We start from the raw sequence: 27,959 nt of genomic DNA, 5'->3' as shown, positions 1-27,959 counted from the left end.
TAAGTCTCTTAAATGCATTTTTCTTGGATATGGTGACAGTGGTGAGATGGGTTACCGCCTATGGGATCCTGTGAATAAGAAGCTAATACGCAGCAATGATGTCTTATTTGATGAGTCATGTATGTTTAAGGCAGCAGATAAGCCTTTTGATGCTTCAGAGGTTGACATTGATGACTCGGGACATCCTGTACAATTCAGGCAGGCTGCAAATCAGCCACAACAGCAGCGTAATCAGCCAATGCATGATGCTGCAGCAGGTCCAAATGGACAGCCCGTAGTGGCGGAAGATGCACTATGGGACATGCCACCTTTGGAAGACCTCCCAGGCATAATTCTGCAGCCTGATCTACTAGAACAGCAACCTGTTTTAGGTAAGCAGCAAGTTGGACAGCAAGACCAATGGGTCCGAAGGTCCACTAGACAAATGAAACCGCCAGACAGATTTGTTCCAGGAGAAGATTTTATTATGCTTACAGATTGTGGAGAACCTTCTTGTTACAAGGAAGCCATGCAAATGCATGATAAAAGGCTATGGGAACTAGCCATGAAGCCTGAAATGGACAGTCTCCATAAAAATGGTACTTGGGAATTGGTGCAGTTGCCTAAGGGCATGAAAGTACTGCCATGCAAGTGGGTGTATAGATTGAAAGTCACATTTGGAGCTAAGCCAAGGTATAAAGCCAGGTTGGTTGCCAAGGGCTTTAAGCAGGAGTATGGTGTTGATTTTGATGAGCTCTTTTCTCCAGTGGTTAAGATGACCACACTCAGGATTGTACTTGCTTTGGTTGCATGTGAGAATTTGGAATTATGCCAAATGGATGTGAAGACAGCCTTTCTTCACGGTGATCTTCATGAGGAGATCTACATGCAGCAGCCAGAAGGATTTGCAGTCAAGGGCAAGGAGTCACTTGTATGCAAGCTTAAAAAGAGCCTTTACGGGCTGAAACAGGCACCAAGGGAATGGTATAAGAAATTTGATACCTTCATGAAGTCCCAAGGTTTCAGGAGAAGTGATGACGATCACTGCTTATATACCAAAAGGGCTGCCAATGGCAGCTTAATCATTCTCATTTTATATGTGGATGACATGCTTATTGTTGGTAGAGCTCGTAAGGAGCTTGATGACCTTAAGAAAAGATTACATGAGGCCTTTGATATGAAGGACCTTGGTGATGCAAATCACATACTGGGAATGCGGATACGGAGAGACAGGGGACAGCGTTTGTTGTATTTGTTTTAGACCGAATATATTGGCAAAGTATTGCACAGGTTTCATATGGAGGGGGGGAAAACCCTTAGTTCTCCATTGCCTCCGTATGTGAAACTCAGTGCAATGGACAACCCACACTCAGATGCTGATAGGGCTGAAATGGCCAAGATTCCGTATGCTTCAGCTTGTGGCAGTCTCATGTATGCCATGGTTGCTACCAGACCTGATATTGCGTTTGCAGTGGGAGTGGTTAGCAGGTATATGGCAAATCCAGGCAAGAAGCATTGGAATGCAGTGAAAGGTATCATGAGATACCTGAAGGGCACACAGGAGTTGTGCATATGCTTTGGCAAGCGAGATGCAAAGGTGCATGGTTATGTGGATTCAGATTTTGCTGGTCATCCCGATAACCGGAAGTCTACTACCGGTTATGTTTATACATTCACTGGAGGTGCAGTGTCATGGATGTCAAGGATGCAGCAGTGCATAGCCTTGTCTACTACGGAAGCTGAATATATTGCAGCCACAGAGGCATGCAAGGAGGCCTTATGGTTATCTCGGCTAGTGGGAGATTTGGGCATTACAGGTGATATTCCATTGTTGCATTGTGACAGTCAGGGTGCTATTCAGTTAGCACACAATCCTGTCTTTCATGCAAAGACAAAGCACATTGATGTGAAGTATCACTTCATCAGAGAGGTGATAGATGATAAGCTGATTCAGCTTGTCAAGATTCACACAGATGATAATCCAGCAGATCTGTTGACAAAAGGCTTGCCTGCAGAGCGGTTTGCACATTGCCGACAATTGATGGGTATAGGTTGAGCCTCATTTATTTTTACTTGAGGGCATATTGCCTTTAAGTGGGAGGTTGTTGGGGTAAAGGCTCTATGGCCACCCAAGTACAGTTAGTACACTTAGTACTTTATTTGTTAAGTACACTAAGTACACTGTACTTAGTGTTGTAACCTTATCCTTTCATATATAAGTTTCACTGTGTGCTAGGGGAGGTACACACATACCTTTTATCCCCACACTTCTTGTTTCTTATCCTGCTTGTGTGTGTGGGTGTGCTCCCTACTCTTCCCTTCCACAGGAACAGATCTTTAAGCACCATGGTATGCCTAAGTCCATTGTCAATGATTGAGATCCCAGAATGACCAGTCTATTTTGGAGAGCTTTATTGATAATATGGGGACGAATCTGAATTTTTCTTCTTCTTTCCATCCCCAGACAGATGGTCAAAGTGAAGTAGCAAACTCTACATCATTGGATATGCTGAAATGCTATGTGGGTGACCAAGGTTTAGACTGGAAAAAGCACCTACCATTGGTAGAGTTTGCTTACAATAATACAGTTCACAGCTCTAAAGGGAAAGCTCCCTTTGAGGTCATCTATGGGAAGGTGATTCTGCCACCTATCCTAAGGAACAAATATGAAATATTTGCAGCTAACCAGTTTGCGAGAGACCTCTAGACAGCTTTCAGCCAAGTCCGGACAGCAATTGAAAGGTCTCAAGAAAAGCATAAAAGAGCTGTAGATAAGCATAGGAGACAGTTAGATCTCAAGGAAGGGGATTAGGTACTTTTTAAGTTTGAGAAAGCTAGGCTCCGCAAATTTAAAGGCAAACAGAAAGTGTATGCAAAGTTATCTCCCAGGTACTATGGCCCTTTCAGGGTTACAGAAGAAATAAATGAGGTTGCATACATGTTGGCATTGCCAGACAATTGGAGGACTCACAATGCTTTCCATGTGAGTCGGTTGGAGAGGTGTGCCAGCTTCGGTTGGAGAGACTTGGCCATAATTAAGACGCCTTGACCATTGGTCAAAGCCCAATTAATTATGATCAAGAGCGCTGACTCCGGTCAATCAAAGAATATATATATATATATATATATATATGTGTGTGTGTGTGCACATGTGTTCAGTGGGGACGCCCACCGTCACTAGGATTAGTCCACAGTTTATTATTTGCATGCAAAGCGGTAAACAATTAATGGGTGCCATGGTGGTGCGCTTTAATGAATTGTTGCAGGTACTAAGAAGGGTTGATTTCCCAAGCGCTAAGGAGCTTAGCAAGCGACCAGAAGATGTTCGTGTGACCAAGGAACATTGAAGACCCTAGAGATTGCCCTTTGTGGCATGTACTAAATTTTTGTTAGTTATTTTGACACTTGGCATGTTGCCAAAGTAATGAGATTGAAGCTCTTTGTAAAAAAAAAGATTCATGTTTGGAATTTTTGTAGCAGCATCTCTACGCTGAACTATTGTATTCCTTCTCCTCTCAAGCAATAAAATCCTTCAGGGGGGTCCAACCCGACTGTTGTCCTAGGCCCTAGTACTATGTACAGTGAGAGAGAGAGAGAGAGAGAGAGAGAGAGAGAGAGAGAGAGAGAGAGTAAAGGAATAGAGATGGAGCTGCTCGTAAGATAGCATCAGTTAGAAGGTTGAAAAACAGCAGGAAGATCTCAAAGGAGACATTCCTGTCCTAGTTCCATGTGCAGATGAGACTGCTCCTGCCCCTTCACGTGTTCATGTGTAGGAGCGCTCACCTAGGGAGAACCTTTCGCCAGAGACCTGTGCCTTACTTGAGAACAATGCCAAAGTTGTGGCCGAGGTCATGCAGTTTCATGCCAAGGTCATGCAGCACCATGCCGAGTTATTGCAGCACCCCTTGCATGGCTGTCTAACACCTGACAAAGGTAAGGGGGTTATTGGTTCCACTCCTCCTTCTACAGGGCTCCTTTGCACTCTTGCGCCAGAGGTACTTCGCAGGAATTCATTTTCAGTTCAGGCAGACTTGGCTGAGTTTGAGGCAGAGGAGGAGTTTGTATCCTCTACACTTGGGAAGCACATCTTTCAGACATCCGTGGATAGAGTTTCCCCCTCAACAGGTGTGGGTGTGCTATCCCCAGTTGACTTCCCTCCTCTTGATAGGAGGAACTTTTCACAGGAGAGGGCTTTCTCCGCTACCAGGTTGGATAGGATCTTCCATCTGGCCTCCTCCTCTCGCAGATGAGGATTGTTAGTTGGAACCTTCAGGGCCTCGGGGGTGTACCTCACCACTGCCATAGGCAGCAGCTGATTTGTAACCAACTTCATCTAGGTGTTACTGGGGGTTCCATGGACATTCTGATGATTCAGGAACACAAACTGGACATCAGGGATTGTGGCAAGTCGGGTAAGCTTCTTTCAAGCCATACTTTTTGGTCACCCGCCTTGGGCACCAAGGGAGGTACTTGCATCTTTGTTTCTTCTTCTATACTCTCCTTGGTGATTGGACACGGGATCAACCCTTCCAGAGCTCAGTGTATTATACTTTTGATTGGTGGGCATAAGGTTGGTCTTTTAAACCTTTATGCACCCAATTCTAGAGGGGATCATGTTCTTTTTTGGAAGGAACTGCTCTCTTGGTCACATATTGCAAATGCTTGGATTATAGGGGACGATTTCAACATGGTTAAAATGCCCTAAGACAAAAGGGGTGGTAGGGAAGGTGGTATTCACTCCCTAGAGAGAGCAACGTGGAATGACTTCCTTTTTCAATACAGTGGCAGGGATGCTTGGCACGATGATGCTTTTCACACTCAGCCACATTCTCTCCTATTTTCCTGGTCGAATAGGAGATTGCAGATGCCTATACATGCACGGATTGACAGCTTTTATGTGGCTGATTGGGCTCTTGACAGAGATGGTATTGTTTGCATTGCAGCTGGGGTGCCCACTTCATATCATTTTCTGATGGCTCTGATGGTCTCATATCCTCATGTGAGGGGACGCTCCGCCAGTGTTAGGATTCCAGATACCTTTTATGTAGAGGAGGGCCTTACAAAGACAGTGTTGGGGACCTGGGTATCTCATATGTAGGATAGGCAGCTTTCTCCTTCAAACTTAGCCACAGCCCTCTCTGATATTGGCGACTTTTATCTTTCAATTGCTCGTATCAGGAGGGTTGAGATCCTCAGGCATGAGATAGGTATCCGCCAGCAGTTGGCTGCCCTCCAAAGGGAGGAGCAGAAGAGGCCTACAAATGCTTGGATTTAGGAGTGCCTTGCTATAGCAAGGGCGTAGCAGCAGTCACTTTTAGATCAGAGAGAAGAGTATGCCTTTCATGCCAGAGAGTCATTTTGGACTTAGACGGGAGGTAGGGTCAACAAGCAGTTCTTCTCTACTCTTGGCCCCACACATAGTAGGGAGAGTGCTAATAGCTTGTTGACTCAGGCAGAGTTCTTCAGACACATCTAGATGCCGTCTTGCAAGTTGCCACCGATTTCTATGCCTCCCTTCTTGCAGCAGATCCTGACACTCAGGCCACAGATGATGCTAGAGTGGTTAATTGGCGACACTTACCTGGGTTGGTGACAGGGGATATGACTGTCTCACTTGATGCACCCTTCACCAATATAGAGTTCAGGACTGCTCTTTCTGCCCTTCACAAGGGCAAGTGTCTTGGTTCAGATGGACTTACCTCCTTATTTTTTATTACTTTTTGGGATCAAATTGGGGATGACATTACCTCAGCCCTGCAGGGTATATGGGACTTGGGTGAGATGCCAGACTCACTTATGGAGGGCCTCATTCATGTGATTCCTAAAGGGGGTTGCAGCAGGAATTTAGTGTCTCAGTGGAGACCAATTACCTTGCTCGATACCTTGTACAAAATCCTAGCTAAAGCTATCAACCTTCGTCTGCAGCCCTTTCTCCCATATCTTATCCATGATACGCAAATGGGTTTTGTGCATGGCAGGAGCATCTTTGATAATATCTTCTCATTTGGGAGGCTTCGGATTGGGCCATGCATAATGGCCACAGGCTGGCCATTCTACTCTTGGACTTTGAGAAAGCTTATGACAGGGTAGACTGGGGCTTTCGGGAAGGCATACTTGAAGATGCAAGACACGACACGGAATGGAATGGAAAGGAAAGGAAAAGCAAGACTAGGAAAGCATAATGGAAATGAAATAATGTGAGAAAGAAATATACAACTAAGCAAAGTACTTACATGATCAAGAAAGGCATGAGGCTTGATGAAAATGACAATGAAAGTACAATGCCTTTATAGGATAGGCACACACACTCTAAGTGTCAAATGTATATGGGATAAGTCCCATAGTGACACCTGGCACTCTAGGATATAAAGTAGTATAGTACTACTCTAGAATACACTAAAAGTCACTCAAATTGACTCCATTTCCTAACACCCCCCCATGAAGAAAAGGTGAGGGACTACTGGAATGGAATCAAGAACAGAACATAACAATGATGGTCATCAAAACTGTGCATGCCGGTCTAGAACTAGACATGGCTCCCACACAATCTCAAAGGCAAGTGAGCATGGCTCAGAGGCTAGTGAGCATAACAAAGAAATCTCATCTAACATGGCTCAGAGGCTCATCATGCATGGATGCATGACCAACTCAATGCACCAACAAATAGACCTATCAAAGCCAAAAACACATGGCTCCCACAGTACATCCCCACCTCGCTCCAAAGACTAATGAGGAACGTGGAGCCACACACCAAAAATATAAAAGAAATACATCATTTTAGGAGGACTATCCAAGGCAGAGGACCTTTATTGACTCAACACACATGATTTATTGCATTCATTTTTGGGAAACACCCCCAAGGCAGAGTACCGAAATATATTATGCTTTAGAAAGAAAAATCATGATCTCCATCATCCTCTAGATGCGGAAGACAAACTATAAGAGCATGATCCTGTGTTGGCGGGTTATCTTCGTCTGCATCATCACTAGTGGCGGATGCCACCCAACTGGCATGATCCTTCGATTGTTATTGAGCAAGCTTCTGGTTGTAGTAAGTGCACTTGAATGGCTTGAATTTCTTTCCTAGTGCTGGTGGAGTCGATGGCCTAGGTCTCCATTTGCTGGTAGAGGCAAGTACCTGTGTAGTATCTGTTGAATAGGATGGAGATTCTTTGTTGCGGCGATCCTTTTCAAGCAAAAGAGACACCATATCTTCGAATGTAGTCGATGCAATGCAAAGTACTTCAAGGGCATTCTCAAAGCGAGAACTCCATACTTGTCATCAGGACAGCCATTTTGTCCTCGTCATCCGGGCAACACTTCAAATTGGAAAGTTGTTCAACTAAAGATTTGAATTTTATTTTTTTTGCAGAAAAGAGACTTCTATTAAGTAAGAAAGAAACTCGCTAGAGCAAGCTCTGAGCGGAAATACATCATGCTAAGCATGTAACAAAAACACCTCAGAAAAATGAGGTAGAAAGAAATCAAGGCTAAGGCTGAAAACGCCAACTCAACCCTGTAGAAGTCTCAGCAAGGAAGGGAGAGTCTCTCCAATCCCTGAGAAAAGTAACTCTCCTGGAGGAGGCTGCTCGAGAGGATCCCTGCATGGTCGCCCATATGGCCATCAGAGTGTGTACCGTATCTGTCCAAGTACCAGCCAAGATCTGAGAAGGGTGGACCTGAGAACCCTGTACCCAAGTGAAACCAATATCATTACCCCAATCCGGGGTGTCATCATCGCAAATCCAAAAACCATTGGATTTATGCCAATTAATGTGTGCACCTGCAGCCATGCAAAATAAATCCAAGGCTGTTCGGAAGGAAGTGAGTGTCCTGGGGGAGGCATCCAAAAAAACAGCCGTGTCATCTTCCAACTCACTATCCAGGAGCTCTTCTTCCTGGGGAAGAGGAAGCCTTGGCCCAGTCTCGGCCCATAAATATCAGCTTGATATCTAAGGTAGATACTCATAGCTTCCGCCACAAACATAAAAAGAAAAGGGGCAAGAGGACGTCCCTGGCGAACTGATCTACTGATCTGAAATCTGTCCCCTCTTACCCCCCCAATAAGCACCTGGCTATGGGCTGATCCGTAGAGAGAGTATATTCCTCTAATCCATGCATCTGAAAAACCAAAGCGAGAAAGAGTAGCCTCTAAAAAATCCCAGTCTACTCTGTCGTAGCTTTTTCAAAGTCCAAGAGTAGAATGGCCATCCTCTGGCAGCTCTGCATGGCTCATTCTGAGGCCTCCTAAAATGAGAATATATTATCGAAAATACTTCTGCCATGCACAAACCTTGTTTGTGTGTCATGAATCAAATCTGGAAGAAAAACTTGTAGATGGACGTATGCTCAGACTACAGACTCACATTGGACAACGGCCCGGCTTTCTCCTTTGGCAGATGAAGTAGATTACCCATGGAGGCAGAGGCGAGGCTTGGAGCTTTAGCGCATATGCGAGGGGTAGGTTAGCGGATGAGGGAGATTGACCTTGCCATCCCTGAGTCTTGGTGGGAGGGACTCCGCATGTGGATGGACAGTAGTTGGTTGGGTCAGTTTTCTCGGACTGGGGTCCCCTTGAGGATGATGATCTAGTGAGGCAGCAATAGCCCGATTTCTTCTGTGTAGGGCCTGGAGGCTTGCTTCAGGCACTCACTAAGAGAGGCCCAAAGATGGATGGGAGTCTAGATGGAATTCATTGGCAGATGATCAGAGTTGTGGGCCGATTGGGGAAGGAGTGGCACATTGATTCCCTAAGTATTCTAGAATAGAATGCACCCAGATGGCGCCTTTGGTTTTGGGAAGGTAGGCCCCTGAGAGAGGTCTAGTGGGATCCGAGAGGGAGGTTTTGGCCTTCCAAGGTTGGCCTCACGGAGCACGTGGACGAGGTGCCCTTCTTTTCCTATACTACACGGATTGGTAGGAGGCTTCAAATGGACTCTTCGACATGGACCCCCTTCAAGGAAGAGGCATTGGGTGCCCAAAGGGTGTCCTAGGAGGTCCGTTACAGGTTTTGGACATGCCTATGGTCTAGTTTGCAGCTAAGGAAGATCTCCTACTTCTTCTGGCTAGCCGCCCATGGAGGCTTGCCCATAGGCCCATGGTTGGAGCAGATGCGGGTAGAGGGGTAGTGTCACTACTGCTCTATTGGAGTTATGGAGATGAACCTCAATGCCTTTGGAGGGCTGTTGTAGCGTGACGAGGATATGGATGGGAGCCCTCAGGATTATGATCCGCATGACGAGCCTTCAGAGGGACTACAACTGGGGGATTGACTGAGGGAGGTCACGCGTTCCAGATTGATGTGGTCTCTCCAGCTTACTGGATACAGGGTTAGAGCATTCAGAGGATAGAGCTCCATGAGGCAGATCCTCCTGCTAGCTCGGATCCTCATTCCCCTCCAGAGGATAGCGTGTGGGAGGTAGTAGCCAGTGTCACAGTGTGGAACATTTGGGTTCCTCGATGTAGTCTGGTGATGGGTGAGCATCCAGTTCCACCCTCGGCTACCTTGGTCACCACCATCTGGCAGCATATCATCTACACCCTGTGCTCCACCTGGGAGCTTGGGACCCCAGGCTCTAAGGCAACTGATGCGAGGCGTGCACATTTGTAGGAACAAAGTGGAGACAGGTTGTGAACACAAGTGAGCAAGAGTGCACACACAAGAAAGCTCCAATAGAAATGTTCAAATGAAACAATACAAGTACTTGGTATATATAGTACCCAAGTACTACTGGTCAACCATAGGGTTGACTTTATGCCTACAACACCATATCTTTGTAATCTCTTACAAATCCCCCCTCAAAGATATGGCTGAAAGTACCCTGAAAACATCTCAGGTGTACCCTGCAGTACCTAAAGTACCATGGTTGCACAAATTCATTCAGATGGATATGCAACCTCTGGGAGTACATGAAAACAATGTCATTTGTGAATCACTTCACAACCCCCCTTGACATTGTGAGAATGTCTCTGATCCCCAATCCATGTCAATGTCGTAAGAAAAGATCTGTTGACAGGGATTTGGTGAAGATATCTGCCACATTGTCCTCAGAGATGAGATCAATGAAGCCATCAGAAATACAATCCCGTACATAATGATAATGATTTTCGACGTGTTTCATGCGAGCATTAAAGACAGGATCGTTGGCTATAGCAATGCAACTCTGGCTGTCACAGAAGATGGAGTTTGCTTCGCCATCCTGTTCATGATGCAAGTCATGCAAAAGCTTCCTTAACCACATTAACTCCATAGTGGCTGAATTTGCAGCTTTGTACTATGCTTCACTAGAGGAAAGAGAGACCCGCTCTTGCTTCTTACTGAGCCATGAGATATAGGCTGAACCCAATGAGAAGAAATAGCTAGTAGTGGACCGTCTGTCATCAATGTCCCCTAACCAATATGAGTCGGTGAAACCACTCAGCTTTAGATCACAATATGAAGCATAATGCAAGCCAAGAGAGCGAGTGCCATGGGCATATCTGAGAACCCTCTTTGCTGCATTCCAATGTGTGATCGTGGGACAATGCATGAACTGGCTCAAAAGCCTTGTGGCGTAGGTAATATCAGGCCTTGTGGAGCATAGATATATCAAACTCCCAACTAACTGCCTGTACAAAGTGCCATCAAACTTTTCAGCAGCATCATGCTTACTCAACTTGAGTCCCTTTTCCAACAGAGTAGCCACAGGCTTACACTTCTCCATCTTAAATTTATACAATAACCCCTTCGAATACTTTCTCTGTATTGTAGTGAACCTGTGGAGATCATGATTTGGGACTGACCCTAGTTGCCCTTGTTGTCATTCTGCAGAGGAGTCAGTGCTGTTTGGAAAGGGGTTGCTCGAATACTCAACATTTTTCATACCTCCCCTTTCTTCATGACTTGGGGCTCAGTCCCCTGGTTATTTCTTACTGGGCCCTCGGTGTTTTATGAGGGTGAGCCTTCTTCTTGGGCACTCTCGGTCCACAGGTAGGTGATAGAGACCTGCTCTCTTCAGGATGTCCCATTTACTCCCTTCAGAGCTTCTCATGCTTCATTGGACACTTCCTGGGAGATTTTGGCTAGCATTTCCTCTTGGCACATCTGGAGAGCCAGATGTACAGAGGCCCTGGATGGCACCCAGATACACCCTTCACAGGTGTTCATGGGTATTTGGACTGACACGGTTCATACTTTGATAGCCATTTGGGCTAGCATGCAGGGCCCTTCACGGGCAGCCTCTTCTAGGAGGATTGTATTCCTACGAGTTTGGAGAGGTTCTCCCTTTTTCTCGGAGGGTTCTACAGGATTGAGATGGCACTATCAACCCCAATCCTTTCTTTTTGCCTTTTGAGCTTTTCATGCATTGCATGGTGTATCATCCCGTATGGAGCTTGCTCTAACGGTTTTCTTTTAATACTTAATAGAAGTCCCTTTTTGGGAAAAAAAAAAAAACTGTCTATGACATAGAAATCCCATCATGGGTCTGCCAAAACTCAATGCCAAGACAATAATGCAATAGGCCTAAATCTGTCATGTCAAAGTTGTAACATAAAGCGGACTGCACTGCTGTAATTTGCTGCAAATCACTGCAAGTGAGTATGATGTCATCCACATATAGTACCAACATGACCAATTCTGATTTTTGCTGCAGAACATACAGATTTGGCTCTGTATGAGTGTTTACGAAGCCTTGGGACAACAAAAACTGATGTATCTTTTGATACCACGCACGAGGTGCTTGCTTCAACCCATATAGAGCCTTCCTGAGCTTGCATACCTTATGCTCTTGTCCCTTCACCTCAAAACCTTGGGGCTGATGTACATAGACCTCCTCTTTAAGATCTCCATTGAGGAAAGCAGTCTTGACATCCATCTGGTACACTAACCAACCACAAAACGTAGCAAGAGAGATGACAGAATGAATGGTGGTCATCTTGGCCATTGGAGCAAAAGTCTCCTCATAATCTATTCCCTCCTCTTGTGCATACCCCTTGGCAACCAAACGGGCTTTGTATTTCTCAACTGTGCCATCTGAATGGTATTTCACCTTATAAATCCATTTCGTGCCAACCACATTTTTCCCAATGGGCGCATCAACCAAGCCCCATGTGGCATTCTTCTCAATGGATTTAATCTCAGCTTCCATAGCTTTCTGCCATGCCGGATTATGCAAGGCATCTTTGAAGCTCTGAGGGTCATTTTCAGCTTCCATCACTGAGGTCATCAAAGCAAAATTGACCTTTTTTCTGATTTTTCTGAGTGCTGCTGGCCTTGGTTTTCTCCAAAGTAGGCTGATCCTTAGCATCTTGAATGGTTAACCTTGCCCAACGTGGAATAGATTTCTCTGTTGTACCACTCGGGGTTGCATCAACATCTTTAGTGGCCTCACGACGTTGATAATGCCTCCAAACATGAGGCGGTCTATTCTCATTAATTGGCTCTGCAAATCTGAAACATTTGAGGGAGAGCCATCCTCAACATGTGGCAAGCCATCTGAACTATGAGAAGTAGAAGGGAAAGCATCAAGAAACTCCATCTCATCATCCTCAAACTGGATGATGTCCAAAGGGGTGTCATCATATGGTGGCAAGTCTGCACTAGCGGACTGCATGCACTCATTCTCAGCAAAGAGAACATCTCTGCTGATTATTACCTTCTTGGTAGCGGGATTATAAAGCCTAAATCCCCTGCTTTCAATGCTATACCCCACGAAAATGCATTTGACACTCTTGTCATCAAGCTTTGTCCAATGTGCATCTGGAACCAAAGCATATGCCACTAAGCCAAAAACTCTGAAATACTAACCTTTGGCTTAAAGCCATACAAAGCCTCAAATGGAGTCACATTAACCAAAGCTTTGGTAGGGCATCTGTTCTGAATGTAAGTGGCTGTCACAACTGCTTCTCCCCAAAAAGCCTTTGAGACTCTCTTGAATTTCAGCATGCATCTCGTCATCTCCATGAGAGTATGATTCTTCCTCTCAGGGAGTGGATTCTGCTGTGGTGTGTAAGGGCATGTCAAGTGATGTTTAATCCCATGCTACTTCAAAAATCCCTAGAATGCATGTGACATGTACTCTCCCCCTCTATCTGAGTTGAGTGTTCCAATTCTAGAATTGGTTTGGTTCTCAGCCATAGCTTTGAACTCTTGAAACCAATAGAACACCTCAGATTTTTCCTTCATGAGAAAAAGCCATGTGGACCTAGAGAAGTCATCTATAAAGGTCACAAAGTACCTTGCTCCTCTATGTATGGGAATAGTCATGGGGCCACATACATCACTGTGCACTATCTGCAACACTTTGGCTGCCTTGACCCAATTCTTGCCTTATTTACTGAATGGCAAGCAATGCAATTTGCCAAGTGCACACCCCTTACACACTTCATTTGCTGGTTGCTATAATTTTGGCATTCCTTGAGTCATATTTTTTTTTTTCCCAAGAAAGAGACTTCTATTAAGTAAGAGAAAAAACCTGCGAGAGCAAGCTCAAAGCGGAATACATCATGAAATCATGAGGATAAATAAAACCCCCCTCAAAGTTAAGTGGAAAACAACCAAGGCTGAGGCTGAAAGTGCCACCTCAACCCTGTAGGAGTCTCAGAGAAGAAAGGAAAATCCTTCCATTCCCTGAAGAAAAAAGCCCTCCTAGTTGAGGCTGCACGGGAGTCTCCCTGCATACTCATTGAGTCATATTATTGTTGTACAAGTAGGACAATGCTCTGCGATGTAATGCCCTGGCTTCTTGCAATAATTGCATTTGTCCTTTTTCTGATTTTTGCTTGAACTACTTGCATTCCCCTCCTTGGGCTGAGTTGTATGGCTGTGTTTTGGCTCAAACTTTTCCCTTTCCACCCATGGCAAGCGCTTGCTCACCCTGACGAGAGGCTTTGGTAAAATCTGAGCATCTCTCCTCTTCCTGCAATAAAAGCCCAACTAACTCATCGAACGAGAGTGAGGCTACCCTAAGAACAATGGTCAATGAAGTGACGAATGTGCCATATGAGGGCGCTAAGCTATTGAGAGTAATAGAGACGAGCTTCTCGTCTTCTATTTTCTCATCAATACTTGCGAGCTGATCACGTAGATCGATGATCCTGGCAATATGATCAGTGATGACCTGGCCTTTCTGCATCTCGAGATCCTTGAGCTGATTTGTCAAGGCAATGGCCCTTGCCTCATTCTTAACATGATACATGTTTGCCAATCTTTCCCATGCTGCCTTTGCATCCTTGCATGACTTGATAGTCGTCATAATGTGCCTCGTCACATTTGTGGCAATCAAAAACATTGCATGGGCACTGTGGCGGTCAAACTTCTTCTGCTCCTCCGTCGATGCTATGGGACTAGCAAGAGGGGTTGTAGCAGTCTGCTGTCTGCCTGTAGTCTGACCCAAAGAAGCTGTGATGGATGTATATGAGCCTGCTGGCCTCACCTCATCCCCACTAACAATATCCCACAAGCCCTTACCAACCAAGATGTTCTTAAGCATGAATGACCACAAGGCATAGTTTGGTCCATCCAGCTTGTCACCCTCGGACAAATTGCAAAACTGTCTAAAAGAGTTGACATGATGCAAAATGGGATACCCACAAGCTAGAAATGTACCTACAAAAAGAACTGCAAGTCCCAAAAGTGCAACTGGCTGCAAATGTGCCTGTAAATCCCTGTTACGCTCTAGCCAAGGTAGCATGACCTCGGAAGAATCAGTCGACATTTCCCTTATAGGACCTATCTTTGTAATATATATTTGTTTGCGCTTCATGTAAATGATCGGGAGGGAATTAATGTCAAGGTCCTAGGTGAGGGCTGATAGCACCAGACTAGGTAGATCTAAGGCCAAGGGCCTAATGCAAAGGTTGTGCCTAGGGGCAAAGAATTTAAATGCATCCCAAGAGAGGGGTGAAATGTTGCATTAGGAAGGCCCTATATGGATGACATGTGGCATCTAGATCTATCTAGGGAATTGGGGCTTGTTGAGGCTAGACACAGAAGAGAAGGATTTTCACGCATGATTTTGAACAGAATTTCTTTGTCTGCTTGTCAGCTTCAGCAAGATTTGGCTGGGAGGTTATTCATGGTGCTGCTCCCGTGATCTGCAGTAGAAGATAGATATTTGTGCTTTACATTTGGTATCAGAGCCCAAGGCTACGAAGTGGAGGGGACTGCATGACGATGACAAACGCGCAGCGTGAGCTCGAGGTGCAGGCCTGGACAGCCCTGGTGGCTGACGACGGATAGGCGGGGAGCGTAGGTGGCGAGTTGTCCATTTGTGACTTTCACGTGATGGATAGAGCTGCATCGTCGACGGACCTGAGCGCCAAATCGATGGGCTAACTGTGTTGGTGATACGTTGTGACGACGAACGACTAGCCTATGCATCGATTGGCACTGGCCTACGCAAGCTTGTCGCAGAGCGTAGGAGCGGGACATGCAGGCGTCTAAGCTGTTGCTGGAGCGGAGGGTTCCCGTAAGGCAACTTGACGAAACAAGACAGATGAAGAGCGCAGGAGGATCCTGCTACTCGTGACCTCCACGCGACGGACTCATTTGACGAAATACGGATTGTGAAATGTGTGGTTGACGGAATTGAAGGGTCGCAGGTTCTAAGGAAACGACATGGACGTCAGGTGCGCATAGGAAGGCTCTGTGGGGCTGTCAGAAGCGAGTGCGACGAGCAGTGATTGAAAAACGCTGACGCGAATTACGATTGTGTCACCACCTAGTGCGGCTGCTGGGCGAGATTCTGAAGTGCGACAGATAGCAGATGCAAATGGAATAGTGATTCTCGAGGAAGAGGCGAATTGGGGAGAATCGTTTTTTTTCTTGTAAACGTGGACAGAACTGTGGGAAAAGGGAGCGCGGCTGTTCGTTGATGACCAGAGAGCTCTCTTTGACCTCCATTAGTTTCATGTTGTTGTTTTTTTCTCGATTTAGTCGGGTGATGCTTGACTTTCATAGATGGGATCTTAAGAGTAATCAGCCTGCATGAGGCTTCGATGTTGTAGCAGGGACAGATTGTGCTTGTGGTTATGCCTATGTGTTACAGTTGAGTTTGTTTGCAAGAGCTTCCCTAGGATAGGGAAAAGTGCGGTCTGAGATATACGCCTGTGTTAAATGCCTGATCAGTGTGAATATGGGATTGCAGGAATTCCCTAGTGTAGGGAATTGTGTCAGAGTGTCAGTGGTGTTTATAAAAAAAAACAAAAACAAAAACAAAACAAAACAAAACAGAACAAAACACCCATTGAACTGAATGGAAGCAGAAGAAGGAGCTTCCAGGAGGGACCCTGGCGAATTAGGAGTTCGGCCGACCCAGCAGGTGTCGCGCCGAGTAGCTCATACTTTATCTGGCAGGATTGCATTGCTGGAGGATGCCTTGCAACAGTTGTTAGCACAGCAATTACAGGCCAATGCAGGGCAGTCCGAACTTAGGAGAGCGATACATAGTATGTCTGCCACACCTTCTCGAGAGGAGAAGGGAAAGGCTGCAATGGAACCGGAGTCTAGTGTCCATACGGTCGAGCCTAGGAAGGCTAAAGTGCCAAATATTGCCAATTACAGGCCAGAAAAGTATTCTGGTCGGATGAACGACCGTAGTTCCGATGTCATTGAGACCTGGTTACACAAATGGGACGAGGCGTTCGCCATTTGTGAAATCAGAAATGACATCAAGAAGATCCGTGAGGCCACCCACATGTTTAGTGAGGCAGCGGATCGGTGGTGGATCAAACAGCAAAAAGATGGTATAGCATCCACTACCTGGGAGGGGTTTAAAAGAGAGTTCAGGAAACACTTCTTACCTCCTGACGAAGCATCCCGAGCTTGGGATCAATATACGAACCTTCGTCAGAGAAAATCATCAGTGGCAGAATACACTGATAAGTTTCGAGAGAGTGTAATGAAGGTTGACGAACCCCTGCTTCAATCAATCCAAATGAAAGATTTCATATTTGGATCGAATGATCGAATAAAAATGGAAGTTCGGGCTAAGTACGCGAACACGTTAGATGATGCAATAGCTATAGCCCTGAACTATGAAGATGCCAAGGGCAGCAAGCCAAGTGGGTTTGCATAGGTCGGAACCCAGTATGGGTATCCAAAGAAATCTGGGTTTAAGAAGAAATGGACTAGTAGAGGAAGTGGTTCTCAGCCGAGTGGTCAAGCCAAGCAGGCGAAACTAGCTGAGACTCCTAAATCAAGTACCACCATTGGAGTGAAAAGGAAAGTAACCCCAATGGCAGTCCGGTCTAAGTCTCCCTTAAACCCAGAACAAAGGGAAAAAGCGAGGAGAGAAGGCTTATGTTTTGGTTGCCTTCAGCCTCATCAGTGGAAGGATTGTCCACGTAACAAAGATCGTCGGATGGATGAGATGGTGATCTCAGAATGCGACGTGGAGATGGAGGGAAGTCCCAGAGCGGAAGAGATGCAGATTCAGCTAGCGGGATCTTCTTAGAGATTAGTACCTTGTTTGTTATGTGTGTCTGTTGCTAAGTTAGTAACGAGTGCACCTGATAACATCCTATCTAAGCCCGCAGCAACGGGGTATACAGCCTTTAATGATACGGAGTTAACTTAAATGAAAGGGCAAGTGGCCAATCATGATGTCATTGTGTTGTTTGACTCGGCGTCAACTCACAATGTGATTAACTCCAAGCTCGTGAAGAGGCTGAAATTAAAGATAAGCCCATCTGACTATGCGTATACAATCAGGATGGTAGATGGAAGTTCAACTGAAGTATGGGACCAAAGGGTTACCCAGTTGGAGCTTCGGATTCATGACTATGCTAAGAAGGTTGATTTTGAAATGACCAAGCTTGCTCATGCAGATATAGCCCTGGGTATGGCGTGGCATTCTAGGAAGAATCCAGCCATTGATTGGAAAAAGCACGTATATCAATTCAAGATGAATGATATGCTTTATGTCTTGCGAGGTGAGAAAGATATACCTCAGGGACCGTTGGTTTCCGTGATGGAAATCCGAAAAGCTCAAGTAGAGTTTTTATTCCTTTGCACAGCATTGGTAGAGCCGGTTGATGATTTTTCGGCTAGCACTGATGTTATGCAAAGTGGTGAGATGGCCAAGCTGGCTAATCTTATAACAGAGGAGTTCTCTGAATGTTTTAGGGATGAACCACCTTATGGGTTACCTCCAGAGCGGAAAGTTCAACATAAGATTGAACTGATCCCGGGGGCAGAACCTGTAAATAGACCTCCCTATAGAATGAGTTTTACTGAAGAGGCGGAGCTGCGTAGACAACTGGAAGAATACCTCAAGTTGGGGCAGATTCACCAAGTTTCTCACCTTTTGCTTCGCCAGTGATATTAAAGAAGAAAAAGGATGATACGTTTCGCCTCTGTATAGATTACAGAGCATTGAATAATATCATTGTTAAGCACAGGTATCCGATGGCTCGGACTGATGATTTGCTAGATGCATTACATGGAGCCGTGATTTTCAGCAAGATAGATCTTAAGTGTGGCTACCATCAAATCCGGATTAGAGCCGAGGATGTGCATAAAACCGCTTTCAAAAGCAGGTTTGGTCATTATGAGTTTTTGGTAATGCCCTTTGGACTTACCAATGCTCCGGCTACATTCGTCATGCTTATGAACGATTTACTACGTCCGTATATTGGAAAGTTTGTAGTACATTTTATTGACGATATTCTAGTGTTCAGTAAAAGTATTATTGAGCATCGTGAACACTTAAGAATAGTGTTCAGTACTTTGAGAAAAGCCAGTCTTTATGTAAATGAAAAGAAAACTATACTATGTATGGTTAGGCTTGAATATTTAGGATTCATAATTACTCCACAGGGGGTAGAAATGGATCCAAAGAAAGTGGCTGCGATACTAACTTGGCCAATCCCTCAAAGTCTGACCGCGTTGCGATCATTCTTGGGATTTGTCCAATTTTATAGAAGGCATATCAAAGGATATTCTGAAATAGTATCGCCATTGACTGATCTGACCTCAGATAAAGTACCTTTTATATGGGGACAGAATCAACAAGAAAGTTTTAACACCATAAAACAAGCTGTGGTCACAGGACCGGTGTTGAAAATAGTTGATCCCCAGAAACCGTTGTTCCTGGAAACCGATGCAAGTGGCATTGCGGTAGGAGCAGTCCTCCTTCAAGAGGGAAGGCCAGTAGCCTTTGAAAGCAAGAAGCTTTCTCCCTCTCAAAGGAATTGGCCAACTCATGAATTGGAGTTGTATGCTGTTATCCATGCTTTGAAAACATGGAGGCATTATTTGTATGGTTCAGAGTTTTATGTGGATGTGGATCATGATACTCTGAAACATTTCTGTAAACAGCCTGGCTTGAGGGGCCGCCAAGCTAGGTGGGCAGAGCTCATGCAGGAGTTTAATCTAACGATTCGGTACCGAAGAGGAAAAGACAATAAGGTTGCTGATGCGTTGTCTCGCATTATGCACAACCTGAGTTTCACGATATTAGAGAGTGCTCTAATGACCGAGATTAGATAAACTCAAAAGGTGGACGAGTTTGTCCAGAGCTTATGGCCTAAGGCTCATGTGTTAAAACCCGGGGAAAATGAAAAGGATGACCTGGCATCCAGAAAAGGCCAAACTTTGCAAGATATACCATAAGGGATGGTATGCTAGAAAGAAATGGCAAGGTTGTAGTACCTAGTCAGAATGATCTCAGGCAGAGAGTCATTCGACAGTGCCATGATAGCCCGTGTGCGGGACATCCAGGGGTAGACAAGACATATGATCTCGTGAAGTGAGATTTCTTTTGGCCAAAGATGAAAAAGCATATTCATGAATATGTGACATGGTGTTTCTCGTGTCAGGTAAGCAAGGCCAAGCGGTTGAAGCCACCCGGACTTTTACAGCCCTTGGACATACCACTAAGTAAGTGGGAGAGCATTTCCATGGACTTTATTGTAGGGCTGCCTACAACACAAGGAGGATATGATTCTATCCTTGTGGTGGTTAATCGTCTAACCAAGATGGCTCACTTCATTCCGACTAGAGAGTCTGTTAGTGGCCCGCAAGTGGCGGATTTGTTCATTAGACATATATTTCGTCTGCATGGATTGCCTAGATCCATAGTGTCAGACAGAGATGTCAAATTTACCGGTCATTTTTGGACAGCGGTATTTGAGACACTAAGGACTGAGTTGGGAATGAGTAGTGGGGATCATCCTGAGACGGATGGTCAGACGGAGCGAGTCAACCAGACTTTAGAGGATATGCTGAGGGCATATGTGTCATTGAGGCAACATACGTGAGACAAGTGGTTGCCATTGTTGGAGTTTGCCTACAATGATAGAAAACATTCCTCTACAGGGTTCAGTCCATTTGAACTTAACTATGGTTATAGACCAGCCAATCCAACTATAGTTGGAGTACCTCAGAAAGTGCCTAGTGCCGCGAATTTTGTAGTTCAGTTGCGGGAGATGCTAGCACTTGCAAGAGCTAATATCCGCCAGGCTATGGATAGAGCCAAGGTGTATGCGGATGAAAACCGGTCTATAAGAGTATTTAAGGAAGGAGAAAAAGTTTTTCTCAGAGTTCCTTCGCACTCGAAGTCGTTGACTTCAGGAGAGTGTGCTAAGTTGTCACCTCGATACTGTGAGCCGTGGTTAATTCTAAAGAGAATAGGCAGTGTAGCCTATAAATTAGAATTGCCACAGGGGTGTAAGGTGCACCCGGTTTTTCATGTTTCGCGCTTAAAGAAATTATTACATACAGGTGACTCACTAATCGAAGGTGTGGTTTTATTTCAGGAGATAGAGGATAGTGCAAGGCGCAAACCAACAAGAATCCTGGACCGAGGAACAATGCAAATATGAAATCGGAAGATACCCACGGTGTTGGTTGCATGGCATGGTCAGCCTCTATCCGAAGCTACCTGGGAATCCGTATATCAGTTGCGGAGAGTGTTCCCAGATTTTATCATCGAGGATGCTGATGTCTGAAGAGGGAAGGAATGTTACGCTCTAGCCGAGGTAGCATGACCTCGGAAGAATCAGTCGACATTTCCCTTATAGGATCTATCTTTGTAATATATTTGTTTGCGCTTCATGTAAATGATCGGGAGGGAATTAATGTCAAGGTCCTAGGTGAGGGCTGATAGCACCAGACTAGGTAGATCTAAGGCCAAGAGCCTAATGCAAAGGTTGTGCCTAGGGGCAAAGAATTTAAATGCATCCCAAGAGAGGGGTTGTTCGTTATATGTGATACCACACCTTCCTTTTGTAGCTGTACATGCCTCTGTGGATACCTCTTGGGAGATTCTAGCGAGCATAATATCCTGGCATATCCGGAGAACCAGATGCGCAGAGGCATGTACACATTGGCTAGTGTCTGGACAGACACCGTACATACTTTGATGGCCGTATGGACGAGTATGTAGGGAGACTCCTGCGACCTCAGCTAGGAGGACTTCTTTCTTCAAAGAATGGAAGGATTCTCCTTTCTTCTCTGAGACTCCCATAGGGTTGACGTGGTACTTTCAGCCTCAGCCTTGGTTGTTTTCCACCTCACTTTAAGGGGGTTTATTTATCCTCATGATTTCATGATGTATTCCGCTTAGAGCTTGCTCTCGCGGGTTTTTTCTCTTACTTAATAGAAGTCTATTTCTTGGAAAAAAAAAGAGTGCACACACAAGAAAGCTCCAATAGAAATGTTCAAATGAAACAATACAAGTACTTGGTATATATAGTACCCAAGTACTACTGGTCAACCATAGGGTTGACTTTATGCCTACAACACCATATCTTTGTAATCTCTTACAACATTTCTGCAAGGCTTGGCCTGCAGGATTTTTCTACATATTCACTCAGCGAGGGATTCGCTGGTTGTATAGTCCCCCCACCTGGCTAGTAGCCCCTGTACCAAAGATTCCCTAGGCACTGAGCTGGGTTTCTTTGGAATAGGCTGGTTTCTTCTTTCAGCCTTTATCGGTTTTTCCATACTCAACACCTTCGGGGCTGCTGTTTTGTATGAAGTTTTTCAAGCATTAATAGAAGGTTCATCTCTTTGCAAAAAAAAGAAAAAGAAGGTGGTCCTCTGTCCGTCACGTAGGCAACTGCACCCTGGGTCATCTCCTTGGGTGCCAGCAAAGAGCAATCTCAGGGCTTGCTTCCAGACCTCTTATGCATATGTGCATTGGGCAATCCCAGATACAGTGACTCTATGACTCTCTCTGAAGCCACATCTTGAACAAGCCACCTATCTGCATTCATATCCCAGCCATGTGCCCACTGTCGAGCTATCAACCAAAGAAAAAGAGGGATGTTCTTAGGCCTGAAACTCTCCCATAGCCTGTGCCAAAAATCTGATAGCAGTCTCTGAGAAGGTCCCTACTGTAGGTGAACTATCAATCTTTTGCATCTGAATCCCCCTCCCTAGTCTGTCTGAACGGCCAAAAAAGGAGATCTCAAGTGCACATTCAAAACACTGGGATCTCTCCAACATCAATCGCCTAGGTCCCAAGGGTCTGGATCTATGTACTACCTCTTTCATCACTAAGCTACTATCCGGACTCTCTGAATGGAACAACCCATCCTCCCTGCTGGTCTCCTCTCTACTATCCTCCTTTCTAAGGAGTCTGCTATCATCTAGGACTCAAAATGTGAGGGTAGAGAGTCCTACGGTACCCATCACCAAAAGTACAATTTCGTGTCTAGTAAAGATACCAACCAAATGTTGAAGGAGGGGGGCGGGGGGGGGGGGGAGGCGGTAGGGTGCAGTAAAATGAAATAAATGCAATGTTTGAAGCATTGAATTATAAGCTACTAAAAACTTCCAACAAATTAGCTATCTAATACCTATGTCATAAACCAACAAAAGAGAAGTGCTACATCATGAAACCAGAAATAAATAAACTAAACCAGAGTCAATAATACCAGACCCAAAACATGCCTGCACCCAATATGTGTGATTTTGGTTAAAAGACATAACCCCAAAAAAACACATGTAACTCACCAAGACTGGAAATAATGGAGAGGAAACTTTGTCATGGCCTGACTTGTATCGATGAGTTTCCAGCATAAAGAAAGCAAAGAGTGCAGATGCAAGACCAACACAAACCTTGCCCAAAAACACGAAGATATTCCCAATTACGTTCACTGTCCCAATCCTCAAGATGTTGTCAAGTATAAGGCTTGTAGCCCTTACAGCAGCACCACAAAATCCTTTCCCGGTAATTGCTATCTGAACATAAAAAATGGAACACGTGTACTGATGTGAGAAACTTATATCAAATATCAACATCTACTAAGCAATTCTATTTTGATGCATCCAACTAGCTTAAGTAACTTTGATACAGGATTCAGACATTTTTGTTCATATCAGACGTGCCTATGAAATTATTATAGTGGCGCTGCTTGCCAACTGCATGCATGCACGATGAAGAGAATCAGCATTGGAACAGGACCAACAGGAAGTCAAGACTGGAACAAATGATAAAGAAATGAAGACATACACTACCTTTTCAAGTTGCTTAGTCCTAGACCCAAATCAAATAAGTCAATTGTGTTAGAAAGTGAGCATGCAAAGTAAGGAGCTCGTCTTTGTCAATGGAATTGTTTCTCACTCTCACGTTCCATATACCAGACACCTGTCTAATTCACTTATTTTATCATCCCTTTTGTTATACAAAAAAAGAAAAACTCATGCACACAAGATTCTTGAAAGGTAAAAGGTTTTGGATATCAGGGACTTGACCCCTCACCAATTAAAGTCAAGGACACTCACAACAATGGTAAATGGGCAGTTTACAAGGAAGGTGTGGCACTCGTCAGGGACAACCTAAAGACTCTTAGTCTACATCTGATGTATGCTTCTCCTTTATGGAGTCTTGATGGCACTATATTAGATCAGGCTGTAGGAGCTTCAATAATCTGAGCTGAGTTTTGCTCACTCCCTTGGATATGCTTTATGCAATCCCACTTGGCACTCTAGTGTAATAACTAACTTTGTTCCCATAGATCTTTTTGGGTCTTCTGCAGACATTAATAAAACTTTCTTTCTTTATCTCTCAGGAAAAAAAATGGACCAGGGCATGTGTACTACGATATATGTGTTAAAATTGATGGATTTGTCAGTCCAGATCATGTAATCCAGCCAACATGAAAGCAAAAAAGTTCACTCAATGCAACCCATGCAACAGTAAGTTCAACACCCCTGCACAGACTCTCTGAGAAAGAAGAGGAGAGAGGAATAACGTGATTATCACTTCAAATGATGTAGCTCAGGCAACATGAGAGCAACAAAGTCCACTCAATGCAATCCATGCAATAGTAAGTTCAACATCCCTGCACAGAAACTCTGAGAAAGAAGAGGGACAAAAATAAGGAGAGATACCACAATATATGCATTACGGTTGATGAATTTGACAGTCCACTCAATGCAACCCAGGCAACACTGAGTGCAGCACCAAAACATGCTTATGACACAACCTCCTGGGACTGCCTCCAGTGCCTTGAGTTTGCTACGGATACCCTCCAAAATGAAACGGATAGTCTCAATAATAGCAACCACCAGGGAGCCTAGAGCCATAGACCCAAGGCTGTACCTCAGCACTCTCATCCCTGAAGAAAGAACTGTAAACAGGTCCTGCCAGATGTCATGTTAGATCCTCAACATCAAACTTGAGTTCTGGTAATCTTCCTTGAAATTCCTGATCAAAGAAAGACTTACTCCTTTCAATCAGGCATCACAGTTCACCAAAACAAGTTTAAAACTTTCTTTAAATTGAATAGAAGTCTCACCGAAGCCTGTCCCTTTGCCCAGTAGTAGGAAGCAACAGCACCAGCAATTGTTGTAAGAGAGCAAGCAATGATGAATTGTGTGGTCCAGAAGCAACCGAATATGTGATATAAGAGAGCCAACGCAATGTGTCTGGTAAATTTAAGATGATAACCACAGCAACCCTCACATATCACTGCCTCAGAAGCAAGATTATATGCACAACAACCATTATTGCAACTGTTTTGCGTCACTGTCCCAGTACTGAAAAGATACAAGGCAGTCACGATCCAGTAGATGAAAAATACTGAGAGTACAACGAAAGGAATAAACGGAAAAAAGATGAGGCCAGGAATTGCACCAATTGCTTTTGCAGAAACCTGGAAGTACATGGCAACCTCATAAAATTAGCATGTTCTTTCAATCATGCATTAACAGACAATCAATCAATGAGTTCTTCAAAATCGCATGCGGGATACAATCTTTTCTATTTTCAGAGGTCGTGCCTGAAAATATTTCCTATGATGCATATCAATACATGTATGTACCTTTAAAACTGCAATAGCAATAACCACCCTTTTGAGGAGAATCAATGTAGTCAAAACCACAATAAGAAAAATAACTGTCATAATGATTGCAACTGCTTTCAGATGATTTTGTTCCTGCAAGTGCAGTTTCAAAGACCTTTTAGCATGGGAACACAATAGCATTACCCAAATTTCAGCACAGCAAATTAAACAAGGAAAGAGAACATGAATCATTGCAGGTGATGACTGGTGGAGGTATTAGCTAATGAGATCTCAATTCCACATGCCACAAGGTGAAGAGTTTATGATCAAATTCAGCAGTTCACTTAGATCTTTTTAGCTCAAGTGGAGTGAAAAAAGTCAATTCATTAGCCCCCCTTTTGTTCCTTTTTGTGGCTGAGTCCTAGGGTGATTTCTTGAGATCATAGGGGGCAGGGCTGGTTGGGATATGCCTCTCAATACATCAGAGCTATTGGATTCCAAGCTCTCAAATGACAGAACTTTATTTGTGAAGGGATCAAGTGATTGTCTCAAGAGGGTCAAGCTCCTATAGGGATGTTATGTGTGCTTTTTATCAGCTAGCACAATCGGTTCACTTGCATGGTGACAAAAAGTCCCCCTCACAAGGGGAAGACTAATGGATTTCTTAAGGCCAGATATCATGCTACCTAGGATGCCAACTGAAAATTGATATTTCAATCAAGCAGTAAATAGCCCTGGACCTTGAGGGTATGCGCGGGAATTTGTCATATTGGAGCCCAAAAGGCTCTCACAGGTTGTAAACAAATCCTGTTAGCAATCCTGTCAGCCACAGTCTAGTACATTGCATCATGCTGGTGTTTTCATGGAGTTGCATGGGACAGGTCTAACAGTTGGTCAAGAACTTCTTCTACGTCGGATCTGATGGCATGCAACACACACAAGCTAGCAGAGAGCTCTAGGCAAGCTTATCATATGTGGCCTCACTCAAAATCCTAAGCCTTGAAATGTGCTGCTGGCAGAATGAGCTGCTCTCCCTCCCTGCTGCCTGCTTCACGTCCCACCTCATCCTTTCCCCTCTCACTCTCAGCCTGCCATACCCCACAGCCTTCCCTTCTCAGACCACCCAGCAGGTCCCTTTACACAGTCATCCCCTCTGTACCTCTTCTCTGCACCTCACCTTGCTGCCCCTTCCCTTTGTACCTATCTTTATGGATGCCATACGATTGTACGGATGACAATAGAGCTTCCCACCTTTCTCTCAGCTAGGCTGTTTAGTCCTTCCCTGCTTCCTTCCTCCCCATACACTCAGAGCCCGCTCCTCCCCCTAGATCCCTTCCCTGTAGGGTTCTCGCCATCGTAGCCTGCTGGCTGAAGATAGATAGAGAGATGGAGAGAGGAAGGAAAATATTCCATAACGTCTTACCACTAATGACATGCCAAAATGGATGATCCACATACATAATCAAACATAACATTATTTCACGTTAGATTGACAATAATCTGAAACCAAAAGGAAACTTGCACATCAACCATTCCCAACACTGATACACTATACACAAGCATCCCTCCAGGTCACTCTCAATTATAAAATTCAAATTTATAAAGAAAACTTACACTAGTTGAGGCACCTAGGGTGTTTGCAGCATCCTCACCGATTACAGCAGATACAGTATCATTCCCTATCCATCCAGCTGGAGAAAGGAAAAAGGAAAGAGCAAAACATTCAATTCTCCCTCTCTCTCTCTCTCTCTCTCTCTCTCTCTCTCTCTCAAAAGGGAAAAATAAAAGAGAAAACAAGAGTGAGCAAGCAAAGTGGATAGGAATGAGAGCACTTATCAAGGAGGCTTCCAAAAGACCAATAGCCCTTATAGAGGAGGTCAAGCATCGGAAAGTATACCATGGCTTTGTGGATTTCTTGGGCCGAAACACTCCTGCTGAGAGCAGGAAACTCAACAGGTGAAAGGATCCCCACACCTGCTGAAAGGGAGGCCTTGTCAGAAGGAATCCCAATGACCGGGACCCCTAAGGTCGAGGACACAAACTCCTCATCATCCATGAAAGTCGCCAAATCTGCCAGTGCCGAAAAAGAATTCTTAATAAGCAAGTCTAGCCGAGGAGTGCGAAGAAGACCCGCACTCGTGGAAGATGGAAGATGGCCTCTATCAGCGGAACTGGAGCTGGGGGTTGAGGAGGCCTGTGGCTGGGGTGAAGAGGAATCAGGAGCCCTCATCTGCGCCTGCACTTTCTCGGTTGTCCTGACTGTGGTAGGAACAGTCTACGGGGAAGAAGTACCTGTAGCCCCCTCATGGTCAGAAACCAAAGTGACTAGGGCTGGTGGATCTAAAGGCCCCTCCTGATGTGGAACTGCAGTGTCTAGGGCTGCAGCAACATCCACCTCTAGAGTCTGGAAGGCGTCTATCTAAACAGGATCAAAAATCTCCTCCTGAGGTAAGGGAGCCGCTCTGATAGCTCTCCATCGTGGTACTAGGTGTGCTGCGGGCATTGGGCGCCCTGCTGCCCCTGGTGGTCCTGGGGTGCGCGAAGCAGAGTGCCCTGTTGCTCTTGGTGGTCCTGGAGTGCGTGGTACAAGGTGCTGGGGAGGTGCAGTTGTGGTAGTACGTGAACGAGCCGCACCAGAAGACCTCTTGGGTCTTTTTCTCTTCCTTGGGCAGTCTGTAGCAAAGTGCCCAAGGATCCTGCAAATCCTGCACTGGTCTTGTCTACCTGAAATCTCGACTCTCTGTCGAAAGAGAGAGCCGTCTAGA

At 45.0% G+C, this 27,959-nt stretch overlaps 1 protein-coding gene across 1 annotated transcript in view; it reads right to left on the bottom strand.

Annotated features, from left to right (window-relative positions):
* The window catches only part of LOC147880419 (Plasma-membrane choline transporter family protein), a 56,766-nt gene that overhangs the window by 14,149 nt on the left and 14,658 nt on the right, over window positions 1-27,959 (bottom strand). Inside the window, exons 5-9 of the mRNA XM_087370969.1 lie at window positions 26,809-26,885; window positions 25,234-25,347; window positions 24,709-25,065; window positions 24,302-24,553; window positions 22,922-23,149 (exon numbers count right to left, since the gene is read on the bottom strand). Of these exons, the coding sequence (XP_087227095.1) occupies window positions 22,922-23,149; window positions 24,302-24,553; window positions 24,709-25,065; window positions 25,234-25,347; window positions 26,809-26,885 (1,028 nt within the window). The remainder of the gene's footprint in view (window positions 1-22,921; window positions 23,150-24,301; window positions 24,554-24,708; window positions 25,066-25,233; window positions 25,348-26,808; window positions 26,886-27,959) is intronic.

The sequence above is a fragment of the Dipteris shenzhenensis genome, chromosome 32 (assembly GCF_047967505.1).
Source record: "Dipteris shenzhenensis isolate YYH24624 ecotype China chromosome 32, Dip_SZ_1.0, whole genome shotgun sequence".
In the NCBI taxonomy this organism is placed as follows: Eukaryota; Viridiplantae; Streptophyta; class Polypodiopsida; order Gleicheniales; family Dipteridaceae; genus Dipteris; species Dipteris shenzhenensis.
The sequence above is the reverse complement of the archived record's forward strand: the minus strand, read 5'-3'. Positions and strand labels throughout refer to the sequence as shown.